Genomic DNA, 12,139 nt, shown 5'->3' with positions numbered 1-12,139 from the left:
GGAAGTTAAATTTTGACAATTAGGTCTAGGGTATATTGACCAATTACTTGTAAAAAGTCTGTTCAATAAGAGATAATGATGCCTTTTCACACTGAGGGAGCTGTTCTTGTTCTGCTAGCTGGTAGGTTCTACAGTAAAACTTGATAAATAGAAACCAGCAGGTAGATCAAAGGTATAAGGTGAAAAGAAGATTTCAAGAGATAAATTATGTTAAGGCAGTGATCTAGAGTAATGAGATAACAAGTGCATAGTTTACTTCTCACTCTTGGTCCAAATCATACTCTTTTTTTTTTTTACATTTCTTTATTTTCTGTTCTTTATCTCTTTTCCTTCTCCGTATTACCACTTTATGATTGCTGTGGCTATGAAGAATAACTTTCAGGTTTACAAGCTATGTCGTATATACTTAACATGTATTGTTTTCATGTAGTTTTATCACAGTGGGTCTGAAACACACTAGAAGTTTCATTCTGTGCTTAGTGAATCAAAAAGTTGCCTAACTAAAGGAATAATTGTGAATGAGAAACCTGACCTATAATATGTGATGCATATTGATTAGAGAATTTGAAAAATAGAAACATACCTAGTTCTTCACCCCATTAACCACAAATAACGGTGCATTTCCTCCATTCTTTTTCTCCTCTGCATATAGAATGTTTTTTGTTTGTTTGTTTGTTTGTTTCAACAAAACTCAGGGCCTCATTTGTACATGCTCCTGTGTCTTGCTTTAATTAATTTAGTAGGATATCATGAGATCGTCTTCATTTTAAATGGCTATGAAACAGTCCAGTTTTCCAATTCTGTTTTCTGGACAATGTCTGCCTTATGCTGTAGTGTGTAAAACTGAGACGAACATCTCTGAATGTACACAGTGTTCGTTGCTTCAGACTCTTAATTACTTCCATGGGCTCTCCCTGAAAGAGGAATTACTGGGTTAAACTGTATGAATCTTTTTTAAATTGTCAATATATGTTGCTAAATAATTTTCCAAAAGGCATTAGTCTCTCACAGCAGAGTGAGAGTGTCTGTTGCTCTTCATCGTCCTCATTGTGTGTGTGTAGGATTATGTGGTAACTAGGTGAATTACCTAGTGAATGTTTATCAACACTTTTGCCTTTCTACTGATTTGAAGAGAAAGTAGGCATAAATATTGGAAAATAATTCTTTAGCGTGCCAGCAGGTTTTCTTCTGTCCAGGATCTCAAATAAATTTCTGAGGCATCAAATGACTCTGCTGGGATGACATTAGTATGTGAATCTGTGGTTTTTTATTGATGATAAAGCCCTATAATCTATATGTACACCAATAACTGAAAAGAAATGTCCAATTTCGATACTAAGATCACTTTGAGAGAATTAGAACTTCGTGATTCTACTGATAACTTTATAGAACAGGGAAGTCTAGTATGTCTTGCTGGTGAATTTGTAAGCTTTTGTATCACAAAGGTTTTACTTGAGTGGGAATCAATGCTTTCCATTTGTAACAGCCACATATTTTAAGAGATTATCTTCTTTGTAAAATGCACAGATTGAATGTGGCAGCTGTTCCAACCAGTAATCTGCAGGTGACTATGCCCTAGAAATGACTATATCATGTTAAGTGGAAACATGTAGTTTTCTTCTAGTGACTTACGTAGCTGTGTCTCTTTTAACCACTCTTGGTCGTATTTATTTTTCAGTTATATTGACATATAATTGACAAATAAAAATGTAATATATTTGATGATGCTGTACATATACATTGTGAAAGGATTCCCCTGGTCGTATTTTATATTGTATCAGTTTGGAGAAAAAGCTTAAGTGTAATTTCCTTCATAGCTCAGTAGCAAGTGAATTGGATGTAATACTTTGCAGTTTTAGAATTCAGATACTAGTGGCTGTCTTTCCTAAAGTCTTGCTGTTTTTTCTCTGTCAGCAGTGGAATAGCGTAAAGTGTATAATAAATGTGTAAATTCAGTTTTGTTAAAATTTGAATTTCAAATGTTCTAGACTGAAAAAGTACTATAGTTTTTCCTATCAATTTTAATTTGTGACGAAGAATTCATATCACCCTTAAACTTCCATTTTGATGTTATTTGGGATGCCATTTTATACTTAGACTATATTTGATAAAGTTGATGTATCTCAGTGGTATTGCCCATCTGGAACCTAAAATTTAAATGTTAGTGGACTGTTTTTGAAAATAAAACAACCCTTATTTTTTAAATGGTTTGTTTTTGTTTGATATTTTATATAAAATATGTATTTTACAGATATTTCTTTTATATTTTAGGTCCTTCAAGAAAAAATCTATTTACAGCTTCTAATACGGGTAAGTGACCCCTTTAAATATGGATGGAGAAAAAGAATCTTTTTGTAGAGTTGTGTTATCTTTACAAGTATTTAAAATTTTTTTGTAGTGATTTTTCACTAGTATGTTTATAAATAGAATTCCAAGTTTGTGGCATAAACATAACTGCTTATGACCTGGGCCAGCATAGGGTTAAACCTTGGTAAGCACGATTGACAAGCCATCTGACACAAAAGGACATTTTATTAATAACAGGTAATTTTAGTTTGCTAAAAAGGATTTTTTAATGTGGTCTAATGAGGTGGAGAATGTCCTTTTATCAAGGTAAATGTTATTTTTCAATTGGATTGTCTTTAATTGCTAAATTATCTCAAGATCAGGTTTCAACACCTTTTAATAGCTCAGCAGCTTAACTGTTTGTTTTTGTTCTTTTTTTTTTTTTTTTTTTTTTTTTTTTTTTTTTTATTTTTTTTATTTTTATTTTTTTTTTAATTTATTGGGGTGACAATTGTTAGTAGAATTACATAGATTTCAGTTGTGCAATTCTGTATCACATCATCCATAAATCACACTGTGTGTTCACCACCCAGAGTCAGCTCCCCTTCCATCACCGTACATTTGATGCCCCTCACCCTCATCCCCCACCCCCCAACCCCCTTACGCTCTGGTAACCACCAAATTACGTTCCCCAGATTAATTTTCAAACCCCGTGGCCATCCTGTGGTCACCGACTGCCCTCCAATCCCCCCCCCCCCCCCCCCCCCCCCCCCCCGCCCATCTAGCAACCCTCAGCTTTTCCTCATTGTCTCCCAAACTGTTTCTGATTAGTTCATTCACTTATTCTTTTCTTTAGAATCAGCAAATAAGTGAGATCATATGGTACTTATCTTTCTCTGTCTGACTTATTTCACTTAACATAATGTTCTCTAGATCCATCCATGTTGTTGCAAATGGTAAGATTTCTTTCTTCCTTATGGCTGCATAATACTCCATTGTATAAATGTACCACAGTTTCTTAATCCAGTCATCTACCGATGGGCATTTTGGTTGTTTCCATGTCTTAGCTATTGTGTATAGTGCTGCAATAAACATAGGAGTGCATAGAGATTTTTGAATTGAAGTTCTGGATTTCTCCGGATAGATACCTAGGAGTGGAATTACTGGATCATAAGGTAGTTCCATTTTCAGAATTTTGAGATACCTCCATACTGTTTTCCATAGCGGCTGCACCAGTCTGCAATCCCACCAACAGTGCACAAGCGTTCCCTTTTCTCCACATCCGCGCCAGCACTTGTTGTTTGTTGATTTATTGATGATAGCCATTCTGACTGGGGTGAGGTGGTATCTCATTGTGGTTTTTATTTGCATTTCTCTGATGGTTAGTGAGGTTGAGCATTTCTTCATATGTCTGTTTGCCATCTGTATGTCCTTTTCAGAAAAATGTCTCTTCAAGTCCTCTGCCCATTTTTTAATTGGATCGTTTGTTTTTTTGGAGTTGGGTTGAGTAAGTTTTCCATAGATTTGTAATATTAATCCCTTATCAGATATATCACTGGCAAATATCTTTTCCCATTCAGTAGGATCCCTTCTTGTTTTATTGATGGTTTCCTTTGCTGTGAAAAAACTTTTTAGTTTGATGTAATCCCACATGTTTATTCTTTCTCTTAGTTCCCTCGCACGAGGGTGTATATCAGTAAAAATCTTACTCCGGGTAATGTCTGAGAAGTTTCTTCCTATGTTTTCTTCTAGGTATTTTATGGTTTCAGACCTTACATTTAAGTCTTTAAGCCATTTTGAATTTATTTTTGTATATGGTGTAAGGAGGTGGTCCAACTTCATTTTTTTGCATGTGTCTGTCCAGGTTTCCCAGCACCATTTATTGAATAGACTGTCATTACTCCATCGTACATTCTTGCTTCCATTGTCGTAGATTAAATGGCCATATAGGCGTGGATTTATTTCTGGACTCTCTATTCTGTTCCATTGATCTATGTGTCTGTTTTTATGCCAGTACCATGCTGTTTTGATTACTGTAGCCTTGTAGTATAATCTGAAGTCAGGTATTGTTATACCTCCCACTTTGTTCTTATTTCTCAAGATTGCCTTTGCTATTCGGGGTCTTTTATGGTCCCATATAAATTTTAGGATTATATGTTCTATTTCTGTGAAAAACGACGTTGGCAGTTTGATAGGAATTGCATTGAATATGTATATTGCCTTAGGCAGTATGGACATTTTAACTATATTAATTCTTCCTATCCATGAACATGATATGTGTTTCCATCTATTTATATCTTCCTTCATTCCTTTCATCAGTGTCTTATAATTTTCTGAGTATAGATCTTTTACTTCTTTGGTTAAATTTATTCCCAGGTATTTTATAGTCTTTGGAGCGATTGTAAATGGGATTGTTTTTTTAATTTCTCCTTCTGATGTTTTATTATTGGTATATACAAATGCAACTGATTTCTGAATATTAATTTTGTATCCTGCCACTTTACTAAATTCATCTATCAGCTCTAATAGCTTCTTGGTGGAGTCTTTAGGGTTCTCTATATATAGTATCATATCATCTGCATACAATGATAACTTTACTTCCTCCTTACCAATCTGGATGCCTTTTATTTCTTTTTCTTGTCTGATTGCTGTGGCAAGAACTTCCAGAACTATGTTGAATAGAAGCGGAGATAATGGGCATCCTTGCCTTGTTCCTGATCTTAGGGGGAATGGTTTTAGCTTTTCCCCATTGAGTATGATGTTAGCTGTGGGTTTGTCATATATGGCCTTTATTATGTTGAGATAAGATCCCTCTATTCCCACTTTCTTAAGGGTTTTTATCATAAATGGCTGTTGGATTTTATCAAATGCTTTTTCTGCATCTATTGATATGATCATGTGATTTTTATTTTTCATTTTGTTAATGTGGTGTATCACATTAATAGATTTGCGGATGTTGAACCACCCCTGCATACCAGGAATGAATCCCACTTGATCGTGGTGAATGATCTTTTTAATGTATTGCTGAATTCTGTTTGCTAATATTTTGTTGAGGATTTTTGCATCTATGTTCATTAAAGATATCGGCCTGTAGTTTTCTTTTTTTGTGGTGTCTTTGTCTAATTTTGGGATCAGGGTGATAGTGGCTTCGTAAAAAGTGTTTGGGAGTCTTCCCTCCTTCTGGATTTTTTGGAAGAGCTTGAGGAGAATTGGTGATAATTCTTTTTTGAACGCTTTGTAAAATTCACCTGTAAAGCCATCTGGTCCAGGGCTTTTGTTTGTTGGGAGACTGTTGATTACTGATTCAATTTCCGTGGTGGTAATCAGTCTATTCAGGTTTTCTGTTTCTTCTTGAGTTAGCCTTGGAAGGTTGTACGCCTCTAGAAAATTGTCCATTTCTTCCAAATTGTCAAATTTGTTGGCATATAGTTGCTCATAGTAACTTCTTAAAACTCTTTGTATTTCTGCAGTGTCCGTTGTCACTTCTCCTCTTTCGTTTCTGATTTTATTAATTTGGGTCCTCTCTCTCTTTTTTTTAATGAGTCTGGCTAATGGTTTGTCGATTTTGTTTATCTTCTCTAAGAACCAACTCTTGGATTCATTGATCTTTTGTATTGTTTTTCTGGTTTCTATTTCATTTAATTCTGCTCTGATCTTTATTATCTCCTTCCTTGTGTTCCCTTTGGGCTTATTTTGCTGTTCTTTTTCCAGATCCCTTAAATGTGAAGATAAACTGTTGATTAGTGATGTTTCTTGTTTCTTTAGGTAGGCCTGCAAAGCTATGAATTTCCCTCTTAGGACTGCTTTCGCGGCATCCCAAAGATTTTGGGTCGTCGTGTTTTCATTTTCATTTATCTCGAAATATCTTTTGATTTCTTCCTTGATCTCCTGCTTGACCCATTCATTATTTAGTAATAAGTTATTCAGCCTCCATGAATTGGTGTGTCTTCCCGTTTTTTTCCTGTAGTTCATTTCTAATTTCATAGCATTGTGATCAGAGAAGACAATTGGTATGATTTCAATTTTCTTAAATTTATCAAGACTTGTTTTGTGGCCTAACATATGATCTATCTTGGAAAATGTTCCATGTGCGCTTGAGAAGAAGGTGTACCCTGCAGCATTGGGGTGAAATGTTCTGAAAATATCGATTAAATCCAAGTGGTCCAATGTATCATTTAAGGCTGTTGTTTCCATATTGATTTTCTGTCTGGAAGACCTGTCCCTTGTGGTCAGAGGTGTGTTGAAGTCCCCGACTATAATAGTGTTACTGTTGATCTCTGCCTTTATGTCAGTCAGTACCTGTTTTATATATTTAGGTGCTCCTATGTTGGGTGCATAGATGTTTACTAGGGTTATGTCCTCTTGTCGGATCGATCCCTTTATTATTATATAGTGCCCATCTTTATCTTTTAGTATGTTCTTCATTTTAAAGTCTATTTTGTCAGAAATAAGTATTGCAACTCCAGCTTTTTTCTCGTTTCCATTTGCATGAAATATCTTACTCCAACCCTTCACTTTCAGCCTGTGTGTGTCTTTTGTTCTGAGGTGAGTCTCTTGTATACAGCATATACAAGGGTCTTGCTGTCTTATCCAGTCAGCCACCCTATGTCTTTTGATTGGAGCATTTAATCCATTTACATTTAAAGTGATTATTGATAGGTACATAGATATTGCCATTTTTAAATTTGTAGTTAGGTTGTTTTGATCTTTCTTCTATTTACAGAAGACCTTTTAGTATTTCTTGCAATGCTGGCTTGGTGGTAATAAATTCCTTTAGCTTATTTTTTTCTGGAAAGCTCTTTATCTCTCCATCAACTTTAAATGATAGCCTTGCTGGATAAAGCAATCTAGGTTGTAGGCCTTTGTTTTCCATCACTTTAAGTATCTCCTGCCACTCCCTCCTGGCCTTCAATGTTTCTGTAGAAAAATCATTTGATAGTCTTATGGGAGTTCCCTTGTATGTAACCCTCCGTCTTTCTCTTGCTGCTTTTAGGATTCTCTCTTTGTCTTTAAGCTTTGCCATTTTAACTATAATGTGTCTTGGTGTGGACCTGTTTGGGTTAATCCTGGTTGGAACTCTCTGCACTTCCTGGACTTGTATGTTGGTTTCCTTCATCAGGTTGGGGAAGTTTTCAGACATTATTACTTCAAATATGTTCTCAATCCCTTGCTTGCTCTCTTCACCTTCTGGTATTCCTATGATGCGCATGTTGTTGCGCTTGATGTTATCCCAGAGGTCTCTTAGGCCATCTTCATTGTTTTTTATTCTTTTTTCTTTTTGTTGTTCCGTTTGGGTGATCTCTGCTACCTTGTCTTCTAAGTCGCTGATTCGATCCTCTGCTTCATCTAGCCTGCTGGTAATTCCTTCAAGTGAGTTCTTAATTTCGGTAATTGTGTTCTTTAGTTCCAACTGGTTTTTCGTTATGATTTCTACATCCTTCTTTATGTTTTCTCTAAGCTCGTTTGTTATGATTTCTACATCCTTCTTTATGTCTTCTCTAAGCTCCTTAAACATTCTTATCACCAGTGTTCTGAACTCTGTCTCTGAGAGGTTGGTTACGTCTGCTTCATTTGGTTCCAGTTGTGGAAGCTTCTTCTGTTCTTTTATTTGGGACGTGTATCTTTGTTTCCCCATTCTGGCTGACTGTGTTTATTTTGATATATTAGGTAGATCCCCTAGAGTTCTTAGTTCTTGCTAGGTTATCTTGTGTAGTATGTGTCCTTTATATTTGACTCGCACCACGTCGTCCTCCTCTGCGTGTGCTCCAAAGGTGAGTCTTGTGTTGTGTACACTGTCCCGTTCAAGAAGATCTTTAATTGCTTCCCGCTAATGAGCAGGTGGGGTCAACTCCTGGGCTGACCTGCCGTGAGACTTGGCTCTGCCCCCCGCAGGGCACTCTGCTGCGTGAGGGTTGACCACCCCAATGTGGTTTGGCCTCTATGGGCTCCAGAGCCTGCCGAGAACCCCCTCTAGGTATGTGACCTGCAGGTCAACCCCGGCTGCACTCCGATTTGGTCTGGAGTTGGCCCCCAGATATGCCGAGTCCCGTGCCACCCAAGCTGGGCCCCGGCAGGGAAGTCCCAGAACAAGGCAAATCACCAAGCACAGCAGCAACGACAACAGCAAAGAAGAAAAAAAAAAAAAAAAAAAAAAAAACAAAAAAACAAAAAAACAGCCGATAACCCCCGCTCGACACAGGCAAAGATATCAAAGATACAAGATAAAGCAAAACAAAACCAAGCAAAGCAAAACAAAGCAAAACAAAAAGCAGCGACCGTCTCGGCCTGAGCCCATCAAGCAATGACCAGGTTGTCCTCTGCTGTACCAAAGAGCCCCCTGCTTATTGCGCAGGCAGAGCCGGTCACCTGGTGCTCAGAGAGACTTTGGGACTGCAGACTTAAAAGCGTGGGCCTGAGGGGTCTGGATGATAGTCTCCACAAAGTCAGTGCAGCTTCTGCCCTTGTCCGCACGTATGCACACCGAGAGGAGCACCACCAGTCCTTTGTCCAGAGCTCGTGAGTCCTAGGGCACTCCTTCAGTGTGTGTGTATGGGTGCGGGCGGGAGATTTCTGATCTGCTGACCGTGCCTCACAAGCTGGGCCCCGGCAGGGCAGTTTCAGAACAAAGCAAATCACCAAGCACAACAACAACAACAACAACAAAGAAAAATATCAAATACGTTCACATGCAAAAACCACCTGATAACCCCACTCGACAGAGGCAAAGATATCAAAGATATAAAGACAAAGCAAAACAAGACAAAACAAAGCAATACAAAAAGCAGCGACAGTCTCGGCCTAAGCCCACCAAGCAATGTCCAGGTTGTTCTCTGCTGTACCAAGGAGCCCCCTGCTTATTGCGCAGGCAGAGCCGGTCACCTGGTGCCCAGAGAGACTTTGGGACTGCAGACTTAAAAGCGTGGGCCTGAGGGGTCTGGATGATAGTTTTTACAATATCAGTGCAGTTTCAGCCCTTGCCTGCACAAATGCACACTGAGAGTGGCACCACCAGATATGTGACCAAAACTCTTGAGTCTTAAGGCACCTCTTCAGTGTGTGTGTGTGAGTGCGGGCAGGAGATTTCTGATCTGCTGAAAGCCCAGAGCTGTGCCTGCCTCACTGCTGATCTCCGGGTGTGTCTCGGCCGCTGCACCCACCCCACCCTAGGCAAGCCAGGAAGGGTGGGGGCTGGAGATGGAGGGGTCTTCACTCTCCCAGCCCAGCCGTGCGTCGCCCTCTTCCCGCAGGCCAGAAAAGGTGGTGGCTGGGGGTGGAGGCGTCTCTTCTCTCCTAGCGCAGCCAAAATCACGCACACTGCCCAGACTGCCTGGGTCAGGGCTGCCCGTCAGGCTTCCCAAAGCGTGAGCTTTTGATACCACTTCTCGGTTCAGGGGCCGGTTTAAGTCTCTGGAAGGGCGGGGTAAGATTGGAAGAGCGGGGCGGGGGAGGGGCCTAGGTATGGAGACTGCGCCCCCCGTCCGCCGCAGGGCGCGCCGCCTTCCCGGCTGGAGAAATCAGCCGCGGGACGCAGGGAAAGAGCCGCCTCCCGGTCTCTGCGCTCTCCGCTCCGCCTGGGCCCCTGTGCGCGCCCGGCACAGCGGGGCTGCACCGCGGTTTCCAGTCCCAGTCTCTGGAAGGGCGGGGTAGGATTGGGAGAGCAGGGCAGGTGGGGAGGGGCCCAGGTATGGAGACTGCGCCCCCGACCGCCGCAGGGCGCGCCGCCTTCCCGGCGGGAGAAATCAGCCGTGGGAGCAGGGAAAGGGCCTACCCCCGGTCTCTGCGCTCTCCGCTCTGCCTGGGATCCCGCGCCTGCCCGGCTCCGTGGTTTTCGGTCCTCGCCCCCGCCAGCTGAGGCTCCGCTGGGGGCTGGGCTCTCCCGCCGCTGCCGGCCGGGCGCTCCCACGCCGTTTCTCCTCCTCCTCTCCTTGCTCCGTCCAGTTAGCTTACCCCCAAGAATTTCTTAGCTTCAAGCAATCCACGAATCTCTCCACTATATTGTGTGGTGAGCGAAAATTTCCTCGATGGGTTATAGTTCCCGTTTGTAACAAGATCTGGAGGAGAACTCAGAAAGTGCGCCCTGCTGCCGCCATTCCTATGACGTCACCTCTGCATCTCTTAAAGAGCCAGTTGATTCTTGATTCCAGCACTCTCTTTTTTTTTTTTTAATACTTCTCAGTAGAACAAACTCCCATCTGTCTCTAAGACAGCCTCACCCATTTGAACTACAACTGGGAGTCAAAACACTTTGTCTCTTGAGAAGCCATAGAAGATTTCACAGAATGTGTTCACTACAGTTCCTGTATTTTATCTATAGCTGATTAGGTCCCATAGACTATGTTCTCTTACTTAATATGCAGTTCTAAGACCGTTAGTTATGTGGCTTCTAAGACCACTGAAGAGAGAAAGGTATTATAGCACGTTAAGTACATTTCATCATGCATTGGGACAGTGTTGGGTGCTAAGGATAAAATGGTGAACCAAAAATGAACAAGAGCCTTGACTTCAGGAAGCTTACAGGAAGGTACAAGAATTGCACAAATAAACGTAAAATCACAATTGCAGTAAGTTTTTGGGAAGGTTACGTGTTCCTACCTCTGCGAGGCCTGGTTAAAGGGTGTGATCTAGTGAGGGAAACCTAGGCAGCAGGTATAAATTTGTGACCCTCCCTCATCTCTATATATTTAGATAGTAATTAAAGAAAATAGGGTGGATAATGTTACATAGGGAATAATTAATACCCTTGATGCCCTCAAGATGTGTTCAGTTTTCTTGGCTTAATAAGGCGCAAAGTGTGAGAGAATTATATCACAATTATTAATCTTTCGTAGGTACTTAAAGTTAGAGAAGAAACAGCCATTCAGTGATTTTAAAAAAGGTCTCAATAGCCTGAGTTTGAAGATATATATTTATAGTATATGTGTATGTATATGTATATGCTTTCTAATTTAAAAAACCAAAAGAAACTATTCTGCATACATTGAGATTTTTATTTTCTTTCATTTTAAATTTCTAGCACATCCTTATATTTAGGAGAAAAAGATAGCTAATATGCTGTAGAATTACTTTGTTTATGTTAGAAAATCAGATAACCTTTATCAGAAAGTTAGATGGTATGATAATAGTATATTTAACTAAAAAAATTTCCAGAATGTTTTCCAAAGTGGCTACAACATTTTACATTCCCACCAGCAGTGTAGGAGAGATCTAGTTACTCCACATCCTTGCCAACACTTATTTTTTTCTATCTTTTTTAGTATAGCCATTCTAGTGGGTATGAAGTGGTATCTCATGCAGTTTCAATTTGTGTTTCCCTAATGACCAATGATATTGAGTATGTTTTAGTAAACTTATTGGCCATTTGTATACATTCTCTGGGGAAACATTAATTCAAATCCTTTGCTCATTTTAAAATTATTTATATTATTGTTGAATTGTAGGAATTCTTTGTATATTCTGAGTACTAGACCCTGTTCACTTTTTTTTAAATTAAAGTTTATTGGGGTGACAATTGTTAGTAAAGTTACATAGATTTCAGGTGTACAATTCTGTATTACATCATCTATAAATCCCATTGTGTGTTCACCACCCAGAGTCAGTTCTCCTTCCATCACCACATATTTGATCCCCTTTACCCTCATCTCTCACCCCCCACCTCCCTTACTCTCTGGTAACCACTAAACTATTGTCTGTGTCTATGAGTTTTTGTTTCTCATTTGTTTGTCTTGTTCTGTTGCTGTTTTAGCTTTATATACCACATATCAGTGAAATAATACGGTTCTGTGCTTTTTCTGTCTGACTTATTTCACTTAGCATTATAATCTCAAGATCCATCCATGTTGTCACAAATGGTTCT

General features: G+C 39.7%; 1 protein-coding gene across 5 annotated transcripts in view; it reads left to right on the top strand.

Moving 5' to 3' along the window:
• MTUS1 (microtubule associated scaffold protein 1) overlaps positions 1–12,139 on the top strand; it is a 143,820-nt gene that overhangs the window by 75,700 nt on the left and 55,981 nt on the right. For all 5 annotated transcript variants that reach the window (XM_033103943.1, XM_033103942.1, XM_033103945.1 and 2 more), the window contains one exon: positions 2,272–2,310. In XM_033103943.1, the coding sequence (XP_032959834.1) occupies positions 2,272–2,310 (39 nt within the window). The remainder of the gene's footprint in view (positions 1–2,271; positions 2,311–12,139) is intronic.

The sequence above is a fragment of the Rhinolophus ferrumequinum genome, chromosome 4, assembly GCF_004115265.2.
Source record: "Rhinolophus ferrumequinum isolate MPI-CBG mRhiFer1 chromosome 4, mRhiFer1_v1.p, whole genome shotgun sequence".
Lineage (NCBI taxonomy): Eukaryota > Metazoa > Chordata > Mammalia > Chiroptera > Rhinolophidae > Rhinolophus > Rhinolophus ferrumequinum.
Note: the sequence above shows the minus strand (reverse complement) of the source record. Positions and strands in the feature narration are given on the sequence as shown.